Source organism: Crocodylus porosus, unplaced genomic scaffold (assembly GCF_001723895.1).
Source record: "Crocodylus porosus isolate Cpor-Errol unplaced genomic scaffold, CroPor_comp1, whole genome shotgun sequence".
NCBI classification, from domain to species: domain Eukaryota; kingdom Metazoa; phylum Chordata; order Crocodylia; family Crocodylidae; genus Crocodylus; species Crocodylus porosus.
Window position 1 is genome coordinate 3,625,906 of NW_017728926.1, and position 15,079 is coordinate 3,640,984.

General features: G+C 51.6%; 2 protein-coding genes across 3 annotated transcripts; both read left to right on the plus strand.

Moving 5' to 3' along the window:
• The first annotated feature begins 2,952 nt into the window (after positions 1-2,952).
• On the plus strand, positions 2,953-8,976 carry LOC109314198 (guanylate-binding protein 1-like). Of its 2 annotated transcripts, none has more exons than XM_019541205.1 (10): positions 2,953-3,045; positions 4,125-4,337; positions 4,459-4,586; positions 4,659-4,768; positions 4,904-5,097; positions 6,349-6,591; positions 6,872-7,146; positions 7,465-7,677; positions 7,803-7,905; positions 8,451-8,976. In XM_019541205.1, the coding sequence occupies exons 2-10, from the start codon at positions 4,145-4,147 to the stop codon at positions 8,873-8,875; spliced, it is 1,884 nt and encodes a 627-aa protein (XP_019396750.1). In that variant the 5' UTR covers positions 2,953-3,045; positions 4,125-4,144; the 3' UTR covers positions 8,876-8,976. The 2 variants fall into 2 exon arrangements, with proteins under 2 accessions (XP_019396750.1, XP_019396751.1); XM_019541206.1 differs by lacking the exon at positions 2,953-3,045 and adding an exon at positions 3,103-3,505.
• A 3,202-nt stretch (positions 8,977-12,178) lies between these two features.
• Positions 12,179-13,619, plus strand: LOC109314489 (adenosine receptor A3-like). Its single transcript, XM_019541703.1, has 2 exons — positions 12,179-12,504; positions 12,881-13,619. The coding sequence occupies exons 1-2, from the start codon at positions 12,179-12,181 to the stop codon at positions 13,617-13,619; spliced, it is 1,065 nt and encodes a 354-aa protein (XP_019397248.1).
• Positions 13,620-15,079: the final 1,460 nt, after the last annotated feature.

The following is a 15,079-nucleotide window of genomic DNA, read 5'->3' on the forward strand; positions in this document are numbered from 1 at the left end:
TCCATTGCTTTGCTTTGCTTTGCTCCACCTCTCACTGATTGCAGACCTATTTGCTATCTTAAAATCACAGTGCTGGAAGCCCCTGCACGGGGGCAAGGATCCTTGGATTCTTGAAAGCACTGGCAGGTGAAGAAAGGGGGGATACTTTAAGACTCAGAACCAAGTGCGATTGGGAATCTGTTGTGCCAGAGGCTGCACAGAGCCACAGTAAGGGCCTGTCCCTCTCCCAGCAGAGATGAGTTTAATCCATACACTCTACACGGACATGTCCCACAGCCCCCTCACCATTTTTGCTGCCCTCCACTGGACTCTCTCCAGTGTGTCCCCAACCTTTTTGTAATGCAGGGCCCAAAACTGGACACAGGACTCCAGATGTGGCTTCACCAGTCCTGAATACAGGGGAATAATCACTGCCCTTGACCTATTGGCAACGCTCCTACCACTGCAGCACCATATACCGGTCGCCTTCCTGGCAACAAGGGAACACCACTGGCTCATATCCATCTTCTTGTCCCCTGTTAGCCCCGGGTCCTTTTCTGGGCAGAGCTGCTGCCCAGCCTGTCACCCCAACTTGCACCTGTGCATGGGACTGTTCCATCCTCAGTGCAGGACTTGCATGTGTCCTTGTTGAACCTCATCTGATTCCTTTTGGCCCAATCTTCCATTTTGTCAAGGTCACTCTGAATCTTAGCCCTACTCTCCAGTATATCTGCTACTCCCCCTAGCGTGGTGTCATCTGCAAACTTGCTGAGGATGCACTCTGCCATCTTCCAGGTCGTTGATGAAGACATTGAACAAACCCAGCCCCAGGACCAACCCCTGGGGCACTCCACTTGATACTGGCTGCCAACTAGACATCGAGCCATTGATTATTACCCTCTGAGTGCAGTGCTCCAGCCAGTTTTCTATCCACCTTACAGCCCATTCATCCAGCCTGGACTTCCTTAGCTTGCCTGCGGGAATACAGTGGAAGACTGTATCAAAAGCCTTGCTAAAGTCAAAGTACACCACATCCACTGGTCTCCTGCATCCACAGAACCAATCATCTCATTATAGAAGGCAATCAGGTTGGTCAGGCATGACTTGCCCTTCATGAATCCATGTTGACTGTTCCTAATCATGTTTTTCTCCTCCAAGTGCTTAGAAATGAATTCCTTGAGAATCTGCTCCATGATTTTTCCAGGGACTGAGGTGAGGCTGACCTAGCTATAGCTCCCTGGGTCCTTCTTTTTCCCTTTCTTAAATATTGGCACTATGTTTGCCTTTTCCAATCATCCGGGACTTCTCCTGATTGCTATGATGCCAATTGCCTTTCCTGATGGCCACTGGCTTTGCAATCACATCAGCCAACTCCCTCAGCACCCTTGGGTGCATCCCATATGGCCCCATGGACTTGTACACATTCAGCTTTCCTAGGTAGTCCCTAATCTGTTCTTTCACCAGGTTGCCCCTGCCTTCCTGCTGGCATTCCAGGGAGGGATTGGATTCCCTCAGCTTTAGTTGTTTTGGGCTGCGGGATCCACGGTCTTCTAGCCACGAGGGACTTCTGGGCTGGCACAGTCCCCTTGCATAAGAGAGGGATGCAGGTGTAGCCCTAGTACACCTGGGGGTGTGCCCTGTCCTCCGATGACAGTGGTGGTAGTCAGGCAGGATGTTGAGAAAGGGGTCAGCTACTAGAGCAGCTTCCTTCCCTTTCTATAGAGTTGGGCTGAAACCAAATACTTAACTATGTACAATTTATTACAAGAATAAATACAGACACTTAGTATAAAACATAGAAAATTTATAAGGCTTAAACTGTAGATAATATTCCACAATTCACATATAACACCAAATATGAACCAAATAACTTACAACCTATACAACACAATTAACACATAGGAATATTAATCTATATAAGCCAAGTAAATTAACAATAATATTTATTTAAACCTTTACAAATAACAATACCAATATACACAATGAGACATTAAAACACATAAACATATAAATCCCCTTAAAGAATACCCCTAGCTATATAGCCCTTAACACAACCACCTCAAAATAGGAAGTGCGCTAAGCACCTCCCTAAGGGGTTTCCCTGAAGCCCCTCCCCTTTACAGCCCTGTGGAGACGCCCCTCCTGCAATGGTGGGCGGAGGCAGCAGACCCTCCCCACCCGTGTCAGCCTCCCCTGCAGGGCCCAATTCCCCAGCAACTCATGCTTCTTCTCTGGAGAAGTCAAGGCTCATCCCCTGATGGCCGATCCCTCAAGAGCCTCTCCCCAGCGGTGCCTTCAGCGCTCCTTGACCGCCTGGCGCCCCGCACTGGGCACCCAGGGCTCTCTCTCTCAGTACCGGAGCCAAGTCCTTGCAGGCTCCAACTCCCTGGTCTCACACTGGCGGTACTCCCCTTTCCTGGGCCCTGCTCTGGGCACTGGGGCTCTTTTAGTTAAAGGCGGAGCTGCACTGCAGGGCTCCGTCCCTCGACCTAGGGTCGGGGCTAATGTGAGCCGTTGCAAGCTGCTTCCAAGCACCAACCTGCACACTGGGTGAAGCCTGAGCAGCCGCAAGCTGTTCCAGGGCCAGCTCCCCATGTGCCAATCTGCACGCTGTGTAGGGCCCGAGCAGCCTCAAACTGCTCCCAGAGCCAGCTCTCCGTGTGCTGATCTGCACACCGACTGCCCAGCCACTTTCTAGGTTCGCAGGCTCAAGCCACCTTGAGCAGCTCCTAGAGCCTGATCCCTGTGTGCCAATTTGCGCACCACTGAAGCTCAAGCAGGGTCCTGAGGATGGCTGTCTTTGGAGTTCCTCTCTCCTCGCCATCCCTCGCTGTCTCCCTCCAGCCTGCTGAGCACAGTCCCCTTTTATACCCTTCAGGGGCTCCACCCCCGACATTCTCCAGACCTGGCTGGCACAGTTCCCATTCAAGTCCAGCTGCTCCTTGCCCTCTCCCTTTGGAAAAGGGCAGACATTGCTTCCCTTGTGCTGCCTCCAGATTGGGGGACAGGCTCCACCAATGAAACAGCAGACCCTCGATCCTGGGATTCAACCCAAGCTCCAAAAAGATAAGCCTGCTCCACAGGGAATGCCTGGTTCTGGCACTGACAGACTGTGTCAGGGGTACAGGCATGCAGGAAAGGGTTCATTAGTTCAGCATCTGGGATGGAAGATGCTGCCAGGAACTTCTTGTAAACTCTTTTTAAATGAAAGGTCACCACTGCCTGCTTTCACTTTCCCTTTGGATATTATTTATTGCATTGCAGAAAGCAGGCAACAAAGAGAGAGAGAGAGTAATAAAACAATAATATCTTCCATGTTTCTCTGCTGAGAGAAACTTTGGTGTGAGTCAGGCTCTGAGAGGAGCAGGAGCTCTGAGAGGTACAAGTTGCTGCTCTTTGGAAGTGGCTAGCTGTTTTGGAGGAGCTGCCATATACCATTAGGTCCTGCCGAGCTGAGCACTCACCGAGGCGAACTCCTCTGACCAGGGAAAGGAAAGATCAAAGGAGCATTGATAAAAGAGCTCTGGTAAGGAGAGGAGGAAGGCCATGGGAGGAGGGGGGATGAAACCAGAAGGGAAGGGACAGGGAGATGTTGTCCAGGAAGGTAGGATGCTTTTGCCCTCATCACAGAGAAAGGAAATGCAATGACTTTGGGATTTTTTTCCTCTGCTGTGGAGGAATGAGGTAGCCCAGCAGAGCAATTTGAGCAGGTGGCTGGGAGTCAGGGCTCATTTCCAGACTCAGTGTTTTATTTATGTCCATGTGCTAAAAGAGACAGGTGTCCATCACTAGGGCTGGAGGATCACAGTGTTTCTGAACCATTTCAGACTCTCACTGCTAGAGAAAGACAAAGTCACAGCAACAGTGATCACAGTCTCCACCCACATGGAAAAATAGGAAACAGGCTTGTCTCTCTGCCCCATATTTGCACAAGAACCCAATCCATTCTGAAGTTTCTTAGTGCTTTTGCTCTGTAAATAAGATCAGAGATGAAGCAAGACTTATTTGATTGCCAAATTTGGTAAAGAAGTAACCCGGCATCTCTGAAAGCCTGAAGTGGGCAGTGGGTTTCTGGGGCTCAGGGCAAAGGGCAGGATGGAAACATGAAAGACGCAGAGCAGCTCTGCCTCCTTGCTGTTGCCCAGGTGCATCTGGCTGACAAACAATGGCCTCGAAGATGCCCATGGAGCACCCCCTGTGCCTGGTGGGGAATGGCACCAATGGAGAGCTAGAAGTGAAGCCAAAGGCCCTGGAGATCCTGTGTGGCATCACCCAGCCTGTTGTGGTGGTGTCCATCGTGGGGCTGTACCGCACTGGCAAGTCCTATCTCATGAACCAGCTGGCCGGCAAGAAAAGAGGTGAGGTGTTAGTTGCCCTCTTCTGTGGAGCCCTTTTTCTTCCTCTCCTTTCTGAGAACAGCAGCAAAACCTCCTGTATCCCTAGTGCATCTGTGATTACCCATCTCTCCTCTCGTCCCAGGCTTTCCTTTGGGTTCCACTGTCCAGTCGCAGACCAAGGGCATCTGGATGTGGTGTCTTCCCCACCCCCGGCTCTCAGACTACACTTTGGTGCTGCTGGACACAGAGGGGCTGGGTGACGTGGAAAAGGTGGGTCATAGTGTCATGGATGGGTACCAGGTGTGATGGTGGCATTGCTTTCCTTATGGTTTTTTCTTCCAGGGCAACACAAAGAATGACCACCAGATCTTCGCGCTGACTGTGCTCCTCAGCAGCACGCTGGTGTATAACAGCAAAGGCACCATTGATGAGTATGCCATGGAGCAGCTGCAGTATCCTTTCAGTGGGGCAGGTGTTGGGGGTGCTACATTTGCACAGTGAGGCCCAGGGCCTGGCAGTTCAATTGTAGCCCCCTTTGATAGCGGGTTTGTCACTACCTGCTTAGATTCCTCAGCCCCTGTGACCAGCTTTGTGACCACACTGACTGAGCACATCAAGGTAAAGGCCCAGGAAAGGGAGGAGGATGAGGAAGGCTGCCAGTTTGTTCGCTTCTTCCCCTGCTTCATCTGGGCTGTGAGAGATTTCACCCTGGAGCTGAAGATCAACGAGCAGCCGGTAACGGAGGATGACTACTTGGAGAATGCGCTCAAATTTAAGAAGGGTAAGACCCGGGCTTGCTCCTCTCCTTGCTGCTGTGGAGCACTGTGGTAATGTTTACTATGGGTAGCAGCAGCAGGCAAGCCTTTGAACGGGGCTGTGTCCTGAGACAGGGCTCTGTAAAAATGGCACGTGGGGTTTCCACATTCCTGGTGCTTACAGGTCAAATCTGCAAGCTCAAGAAAGGCAGGTTTCGGGGTTTTGCTACCTGTTGACCTTTGGGTGTCTGAGCAGCAGAGAACTCCTACAGGAGGAATTCTGCTCTCAATTACAACTGTGCAAACCTAGGGTATTCAGATTGTGCCTCCAAAGACTGCTGTCTGACTGAGATGTCTGCAAGGGGTGTGTTTGACATGCACCCATTTCTGAGATGCTGGGATCTTTCACCAGCCTCACCCTAACACCCAACATGCCAAGTCTGTGCAAGGCCTCACTGTTTTTTTTCTGTCCTCAGCTTTCACAAGAGCAAGTGAACAAAGCAGGGAGGGGAAGCAGCTGCATTAATGCGGTTTCCTCATGCCTGTCACAACTTTCAGGCCCTTGCCTCATGAGTTGCAAGGTTTAGCAAAATGCTTCCATCTCTCAGCTTTGGTTTAAGAAAACAAATTTGTTTCCAGCTCTGATGATTAACCAAAACCTCTTTAAAATGCAAGAATGCAGTTTCTCCCTGGTTATATCGGTTTGGTACATGGCTAGGAAGGTGCCAGTTGCAGGCCTCCACCCATTCTCTGTACTGCCATCCCACCCACCGCAGGGCTTGCAGCCCTGCATACCACAGCTGTCTGGCATGCTTGTAAAGGGCTGGGGTCCAAAAATGCTGCCCTTCTTCAGCTTGGCAAGGCAGAATCCTGTTGGCCTAGTAGGTGAGGGGCAGAATTTGGCCCCTGGCCCGTGGCTGTCATTCTTAGCCCAGGGCACACCCAAAGTCCTGACTGCCTCAGGGTGTTTCTGGCCAGGTGGGGGCTGCAGAGCAGTTAGGACATCTAGCTGCTCCAGAGGCAGGAGGAAGCCTTGCTCTGGACTCTTGTTAAAGGCAGCTGTAAATGGGTACCAGGCCATTCAGGCTAGGGAGCCAAAGGAGATTGGGCAGGACAGTAGCTACTTCACGCCCCTGGGAACTGCTGACTGCAGGAGCCAGCTGCCTTAAGCTAGGGAGCTGGGCTCGTTGGCTCAGGCAGACCTGGGTCTGTGTGTGGATTCAGTGGTTTATTTTGGTGCGAATAAAGCCTCTCTTGTTCCTCGGCATGCCGTGCAGCTGTTACAAAGGGCGCTTTGGCATACAACCTGCCACGTGAGTGCATAAAGACCTTCTTCCCCACCCGCAAGTGCTTCGTCTTTGTCCAGCCAGCCCCTGCGAAAGATATCAGCCAACTCGAGTTGCTCCCCGAGAGCTCCCTGGACCCACAGTTCCTGGAAAAGACCCGCCACTTCTGTCAGCACGTCCTGCAGAGTTCACCAGTCAAGACTGTGAAAGGAGGGCATCCAGTCAGCGGACAAAGTAGGGTGGCCATTGGATGGATTGATTGCAAATATCCCTGTAGGATGCTAAAGAAATTACCCTGGGAGGTGGTGAGACTTGTAAGCAAGGATCTGCCTAAAGATCCCACATGGGTGGTTTTCTAGGCTGAAGGGTTGGTAGTGTAACAGGCTGAAAGAGGAGGAAAGATGGTACGTTGGTTAGCCTAGGGATGGGACACAGTGTTCAGCTGAGCCCATTGAGAAATGCACAGGAAGGGCTTTCACTTCGGTGATGCTGGCTCTCCCCTCCTCTCTTCCAGTGTTCGGCTCATTAGTTCAATGCTATGTGGAGACCCTCCGCAGTGGGAAGGTGCCCTGCATGGACAATGCTGTGGTTGCTCTGGCAGCCCTAGAGAACAAGGCAGCTGTTCAGGAGGGGCTGGCTCACTACACATCCCAGATGAAGCAGCTGAAATTCCCAGTGGACCAGGAGGAGCTCTCCGAGAAGCACGGGGATAGCATGGCGGGGGCTCTTGGTGTTTTCATGGATCGTTCCTTCAAGGATGAAGGACAGAAGTATCTGCAGAAGCTCAAGGTAACTGTATAGGCCTCCCTGTTTGGTCTCTGCTCTCTGGTAGGTTTCCACCCTCCCTGGTACAGACCTTTGGAGTTGGTACCATTATGTCTCCATATAAAGTGCAGTTCCTAGGGAAGCTTTTTTTGCTTTCATAATATTAGTCCTATTTAAAGCAGCCCATAAAATAATCTGCTTATTTGGCTGCTGTTGTCATAGGAGCATCTCCTGGTATCTGAATCAGCTTTTAGGTAACCATCTTCACCTGAGCATGGCACCTGCACCACATTCACAGCAAAGCCATGGTCTTCTGAAACGTCTCTCTGTTTCCTTGATTAGGATGGCATAAAGGAAAATTATGGAAGGCTACTGAGAAAGAATGAAGTTGCCTCCAAGGACACCTGTTTTGCCCTCCTGGAAGAGCTCTCAGCCCCCATGCAGAAGCGACTCAGTGACAACGTATACAATCAGCCTGGTGGGTATGAAGCCTACATCAGAGACCAGCACCAGGTGGTGGAGGATTTCCGCAAGAAACCCAAAAAAGGGGTCAAGGTGAGTTTATCCATCTGCCTCCAACTCTCCTCCTGGCTACAAGCCCTGTGAGGTTCTTGTTATCAGCATATTCATAAGTTCTTATATAAAATGCAGTGCTGTGCTATGCAATCTCTCATCCCTAGGTAGAGGATGTTTTGGAGCAGTTCTTGGCTAGTAAGAAGGCAGAGGCAGAAGCTGTACTGAAGTTTGACACACTGATAACTGATATGGAAAAGCACTTGGCTGGTACGTTATGGTAAAAGGGTATGAGGCTCCTTCTGGTCTAATATATTTTCTAATTTCTCCTCTTACCTTCTATATATTAGGGGTGAAATCATGCAGAAGCTCACAAGAACTGAGTACACTCTCATATTTACAGGCTGCAATGTACTCTAAATACAAGTAGTTTGTGATTGTGGTACTTGTAAAATCCCGCAGGGGAGGTTGAGGGCAGAGCTGGGACTAGCTGGATGCTTTGGGAGTGGTCTCCGCCCCCAAGACATGAGGTCCCTGAGTGCATCCCACCCTCCCACCTTCACAAGCACCCCCCAAACCTGGAAATACGCCTGTAAAGCTGGTCCAGGCTCCTGTCCAGCAGCCGCTCTCAGGCATGCTAACGACCCAGCATTCTCAGGCAGTCCCACTAACCTGCTTCTGGTTTTAGAACAAGCCAAAGTTGAAGGGAGCTCTATTGGGTCTGGGAAGTGCTGGCAGGCAGTCGCATCCATGTGGGGAAATCAGGGCTGAATATAGTTTAAACATTTTTTTAAACTCTTCTTCCCAACACAAAGTTGGGAAGCAAAAAGCTGAGTTGCTGGAGCAGCAGAGGAAAGCCGAGGAGGAGAGGAGGATGCGAGCGGAACAGCTGGTGAAAGACCAGGAGTGCAGCTTCCAGGAGTACCAGAGACAGCTGGAAGCCAAGCTGGCAGAAGAGGCTGCCATCACAAAAAAGGAGGCCCAGCAGGCCCTGGAGTGCAAACTGAAGGAGCAGAGGGAGCTGCTACAGCAAGGGTTTAGGGAGAAGTCCATGCTGATGGAGCAGGAGATTTCCACCCTGAAGAGGGAAATCAACTCAGTCAGGGAGCAAGATTATATCAGTCTGGCAAAAAACATGATAAAGGTGTTTAGCATTGTCTATGATATATGCACCTCTGATGATGACTCCCCCTCCCAATCCAGGAGCCAGACCAGAGGGAAAACTAGGAAGCCCAAATGACAGTGAGCATGAGCCCTGACTTGCACTTGGTTCCTCATCTTCCTTTGCACATTTTGCTTGGTTGTTGGAAAAAAAAAATGCTTCACATGGCACTAGCTGGACCCCATTTGCCTGGAGTCATTATTCATGAGTTAAATTCGGGGGGGGGCGGGGGAGGGTGTCAAGGGATGTAGCAACATTGCCATGGGCTAATGCCTGCAGGACAGAAAGGGTCAAGTGATGCAGACAGACTAGCACCAAGACCACTAGAGATGAGGTTGCTCCAGCCCTCCCGAGGCAGAAGCAGTGTAGCCATGTTCTCCTGAACAAGACTCTTTGCGAAAAAGAAGGGGTTGCCCTCCTGTATGGGGGCTGCCCCTGCTCAGAGCTGGCACAGGTGGCACAAGTCAGATGGTACAGCCGTGCCCATCAACCACCTGCTTAGCATGTGGTGGCACATGCTGATTTTGCCATTCCCATAGCTGGCTGCTCAGGTGCACGCTAGCACAGACAGACAGCCCAGTGCAGATGAAGAGGCCACATGCTGCACAAATGTCCTTTGCCCAGATGTGACGTGTTCCCATTTTCAACCCCCCCTCACACATGCTAGACTTGGGCCTGGAGGGAATCAGGCTGTACATTCCTACAGGCATCTCTATCTACCCTTGATGGCTTAAACAATGTAATTCCAAAATCCTTCTCCCTCCAGCTCCAGAGGGCAGGAGTGGGCTGTATGAAATGAATCAAGATGCCAGAGCTGCTGGGTGCAGCCTGACACCCGCTTAAGTGTTTGTAACACCTGTAACATCTCTGTAGCTGTTCTGGTTCAGCTGGGAGGAACTGAAGTGCCTGCTGGTGTTTCCAGGGTATGCCTGTCACCTGCTGCAGAGGCAAGATCTTTCATGGGTGATGTGAGACCAAAATTTAATCTTTTTCATTCCTGCTATGAAGCTGTGTGATAAGATGGTGTGACAGGGCATGCCCTGGGGTGCCGTGAACACCCCTAGCGCCCCCTACCATGCCAAGCTGGTGTCAACGCACCCTCACCATCTCGCCCGCCATGTATTTGATGTTAGTATTGTTTAAGGGAGGCTGCCTTTTGTCTTCTTTGACACGGTGCCCTGATGTATCCCGGTCTGTGCTCTGTTTTAGGTGACTCGGTGCACTAAAGCCTCAGGGGCTACGCGTAGTCTCTACCACCCCTGTACCACACCCCAAGCCTTGCAGATGTACTGGACGTTGTCTGGTCAATTCTCCCCTCGGCGCCCCCTTGGCTCATCTTGCAATTGCTCATGCCCTTGTGGGTTCCCTGGGCTTGTCGCAACTGCCTGCGCTCCCTGACTTGTCTCACAGTGACCCAAGCCCTCGCAGGCTCTCCCTGGCCTCTTCTCACAGTTGCTTGCTCCCGCGACTGTGCCCGCGCTGGGGCCTCACAATTGGGGCTCAGGTGGCTGTAGCCATGCCTGGCCCCCCAAATCCCCTCCTTGGGTCTAAAAGTTCCTGTGGGGCTCAGGCAGCCTCAGCCTTACCTGGCCCCCCCAATCCTCTGCGCCCCTTCTCAGGGCTGGGGTCAGTACACCCCAGAACGCTGCACCCTCTCTGGCACCGGGGCCCCCACACTACCTTGGAGCCCCTACGAGGCCTCCTCCAACCCCTAATAGCCTCACCTGGTCCTTCGGTCTTATAACAAGAACTACAAAGCAATAACGCAAGCCAATCGGCTATAACTCAAACTCTAAGCATTCTGGTTAAAACGTTTTTCTAAACCACACAACCTCTCTCACCTGAAAAGCTAGTGGTTTGTACCTCCAGGCCATTCCTTTTTTTTCCCTTTCAGGGCCAAACTCTTTTCCTTGGTCTAACAGTGCCCCTTTGGTCCAGCTGTCCTTCTTCCTTGGCTGCTAGTGAGAAACAGCCTCCCCAGGCTCGGCCTGGATTACATTTATATAGGTCAGGCCCTGCCCCCTTCCGGTGGCTGACCAACTGCAGTTGCCCTGGCAACCGGCACCTGTACCTCTTTATAGGAGCAGGGCACTGAAGTGCCCTGCAACAGATGGCCATAAAGAGCCGCCATCAGATCTCACTTTCATGTCTCATTAAATGAATCCATCAGCAAAGGCAAGGCAGTTTTGTAGGTGTGGGTGCCTCGGCTGGACAGTCGTGCTTGAAGTCCGTCTGCAGAAAGCACGGTCAGGGTCCCTCCTGCCTCCTCCAGTCAAATGTCTCCCTGCAGAAGGAGGAATTCAAGGTCGGCGGGCAGGGGTCAAGACATGGCTTCACTGTTTTATAAGGACCAAAATGGGTAATAGGTAAATAACCTCACAAGTGTTCCCTGTTTAGGAAAGGGCCCTGTGCTGGCTCACAGGGTCAGTGGTACGATGGCTCCACCCTGATCTCTCAGGGACTCTGGCCTGACTTTATTCAGATAGCCACCGCCTGTGGGCCCTGCCCTCCTACCTGTATCCCACCTTTGTCCAGGTGTGTCTGCCATGTAACCATGCAGACCCGTGGCTCCTGCTCGTGTTCTGCTTCTCTGCCTCTGTGACAGCTAGCAGCAGCCTGTAAACAGTCACATATGTTACTGTGAACTAGGAACTAGACAAGCAAGAGGAAAGACAATGAGCAACTTTCCTGTTTTGCTTTCCAGACTCAGCAGTGCTATGAAAGCTATGATGGGTCCCTGTGATTTTTTCTCTCACAGTGATTGGGGGCCCAGCATGGATAAACAAGTAGCATGGCAGATGCTTGCTGGACCCTTGGCTTGGGAACTCACAGGCTGAGGGAGGAGAGGTGTGCTAGAGAGGCTGCACAGGCTTTCATGCCACAATGGGCTGTAAGGTGCCTGTCGGCCTCCCGAAGGGACCTGTCACCAGGAAACCTACTGCCCACCCGGAAGGAGGGACATTCCAGATTTCCAGTCCAAGAAGCTCCTCTCACCCCTGGAGGTTGGGTAGTTCCCTGCCTCACCCCACCATGTCGTGCAGTCAGCCTCGCAGGCTTGCACTCTCTGCACATGAGCAAGCCCAGCAGCACGTAGGTGTGCATGACATGCACTTGGAGTCGTGCTGCCCTCTGATGCCAGCAGGTGCCTCTAAATCCATGGATCAATCACCAAAGACCCGGCTCCTGGGATCGATAGTTGCCCTCCCTGGGCTGTGCCAGCCAGAGCTGTTTGCTCAGGGATTGCTCAGTGGCTGGATAGATCCACAGTGACAGTAAAGCTGGAGCTCACTGCCTTTCTGCAGGTGGGAGGGTGGGTGGAAAGACAGAGCCAAGCTCTGGTTTGCCCCAGGGTCAGGGAGGAGGGGGAGACACCCCCTCAGCATGGACATGTACTTCATCTTTATGCTCCTGGAGGCCCTCTTGGCCGTAGCCATCATCTGCACCAACCTGCTGGTGTGTGCCACTCTCTGCCTTCACAAGGAGTTGAGCTGTGTCACCAACTACCTGCTCGGGTGCCTGGCAGTGGCTGACCTAGGGGTGGGGGCCCTGGCCGTCCCCTTCTCAATGGTGCTGGGCATGGAGTACACCTTGTGCTTCTACACCTGCCTCTTCCTCACCTGCTTCCCCCTGGTCACCACCCAGTTCTCCATCCTCCTGCTGCTGCTCATCGCTGTCAATGCCCACTTGAAAATCAGGCTCCCCAACAGGCAAGTGCATGAGGTGTCCTGTGGGAGGGGGTTGACCCCATTTGGTGGATGGCACTGAGGTTTCTCAGCTATGGTCTGCAGTCCCACTGGTCAATGGCTAAGATGGGCTTCGCTCCTGGAAGGAGCCCAGAACTAAGGGCTCAGCTTCTTCCTGTTGGCAGTGCTGGCAGCTCTAAGGGTTTTCTGCCCTGTGGCAGCTTGGGTGGAAGTTTCTGCCTTGGTATCTACAATGGGAGGGTCCTCACCCAGTCCCATAGGTACTAGGGCATCCTGGGACATTACAAGGTGCCTTCATTCAGGACATGGGGCTTCCAGGCACATGCTGAGATGACAGTAGGAGGTGCTGGTCCATGTGACTTTTCTCTTTCGTTGACAGCTATGCCATATACGTGACGAAAGGGCGGGTGCTGGTTATTGTGGGCTTCTGCTGGCTCTTCTCTGTCCTGATTGGCCTCTCCCCTATGATGGGCTGGAACCGTCTGGAGCAGTACAGGGAGGTTAACAAGACCATGAGCTTCAGCCTACCCTTACAGAGGGCTGCCTTTGTACTCATCACCTGTGACCTGCCTTACAGCACCTTCCTCTCCAAGGTTCAGCCAGGCAATCGCAGGGACTCCAACTCCAGTGAGACCCCAGACAGGCATCTGGGGCGCTGCTCCTTCACATCCGTCTTCAGCCCTGAGTACCTGGTCTATTTTGTCTTCTTTGCATGTACCCTACTGCCGCTAGGCGCCATGCTGGGCATCTATGCCGACCTCTTCCGGGTGGTCCGTGGGCACTTCCTGGCCCAGCCACTCCGAGTGTCCAAGAAAGGGGAGCTGCAGATGGCAGGAACCCTTTTCCTCTTGGTGAGTGTCTTCTGTGTCTGCTGGATCCCACTGCATGTTATCTACAGCGTACGCCTGCTGTGCCCCCACTGCCAGACCTATGAGTCATTGGAGCGCCTGGCTGTCATGCTCTCCCATCTGAACTCGCTGGCCAACCCACTGGTCTACACCATGAAGAAGAAGGACTTTGGCTTGGCACTCCGGTCTGTCTTCCTCCGCTACATCCTGTGGTGGCCCCAGCTGCAGGCTTGCTGCTCCCCGAAGGCTAAGGTCTATCCCCAGGGGTGAATCAGGAGTTCCTCACAGAACTAGACCTTTAGGGACATTACAAATGAAGCAGCAGTAGATAAAAAGGACCAAGCCCATCAGTGTTCTTTATCCCCTTGTAAACATGAGACCCCTCATTGCATGCTTATTTCTTAGTGCACCAGAGGAGGAGCTCCCTGTTTCATTTGTAAGGCGAAGGGACTAGGAAATGCATCTTCTGACTCCCAAGCCATCTGTTGTCTGTCTTTAAATATTCAATAATTTCCCAGGTGGGGAATGGGGTTTCTTCTCCTATCTATATGCGTTTGGCAGTATTGGCTGCGGTGCTGAGCATCTCACTGGATCAATCCTAATGTTATCATGCTGACATCATTGTTTTATGATATCACACTTATCTCTAGCCACAGCTTCAAGATCTTTATTTGACTTCTCCCAGTTTGTGGGTTTGAGATATTGAGCCGCACTAGCTAAAATGAGAAGAGAGTTCATATGTGATAAGACTAAAGTGGGGAGATCACAGCTGCAAACAAAGCAGATATTGAGTGGTAGCAGTGGGCAGAGGGGTATTGATGATGCAGCCGTAAAGTGGATAATGGGCACTGATGATTGTCAATAAAACTGTTGTTTAAATGTCAGTGTCAGCGTGGTTTTATATCTTTGAAGATGTATACAATAAAAATGGCAAAGTGAATACTTTGGGTCCTGGGAGATGAATGAATAAGTATCGGGAAGAGCAGGGAAGCAAAATTGTGTTTTCTGTGACCACGAGGCAGTGGGGACAGGGCAGGGGGCAGCAGAAGAGCTGGAGCAACTGCAAGCAGGAGAGGTCAATTGGCAAGTTACCTCAGGTATCTGTACAAAAATGCATGGAGCCTGGGAAACAAGCAGAAAGAATTGGAAGTCCTTGCACACAGTCATGGAACTGAACTGAAGTGCAGCTTGAGAAGGAGGTGAGCAGCCAACAGTAGTGAAAGAACAGTTGAGGGACTATTTAGAAAAGCTGGACATGTACAAGTCCATGGGGCTGGATGGGATGCATCCAAGAGTGCTGAGGCAGTTGGCCAGTGTGACTGCAGAGCCACTGGCCATTACCTTGAAAACTCATGGCAATTGGGAGAGGTCCCGGGCAGTCGGGAAAAGGCAAAATATAGTGCCCATCTTTAAGAAAGGGAAGAAGGAGGCTCTGATGAACTACAGACCACTCAGGCTCAACTCAGACGCTGGAAAAATCATGGAGCAGATCCGCAAGGAATTCATTTTAAGCACTAGGAGAAGGTGGTGGTGATTAGGAACAGTCAGCATGGATTCACCAAAGGCAAATCATGCCTGACCAACTTGATTGCTTTCTTTGATGAGATGACTGGCTGTGTGGATGCAGGACATTATATACTTTGACTTCAGAAAAGCCGACTTTGACAAGCTCAAGAGGCTAGTCGGTCAGGCCCTCAGGGACCATGACCCCAGGGAGATGGGAGTTCAAG

Coding starts and splice junctions, on each gene's coding strand:
- LOC109314198 (XM_019541205.1), top strand. CDS start 4,145: ATGGCCTCGAAGATGCCCATGGAGCACCCCCTGTGCCTGGTGGGGAAT. Junction 5,098..6,348: donor TGCGCTCAAATTTAAGAAGG/GTAAGACCCGGG, acceptor CATGCCGTGCAG/CTGTTACAAAGGGCGCTTTG. Junction 6,592..6,871: donor GCATCCAGTCAGCGGACAAA/GTAGGGTGGCCA, acceptor CCTCTCTTCCAG/TGTTCGGCTCATTAGTTCAA.
- LOC109314489 (XM_019541703.1), top strand. CDS start 12,179: ATGGACATGTACTTCATCTTTATGCTCCTGGAGGCCCTCTTGGCCGTA. Junction 12,505..12,880: donor AAAATCAGGCTCCCCAACAG/GCAAGTGCATGA, acceptor TTTCGTTGACAG/CTATGCCATATACGTGACGA.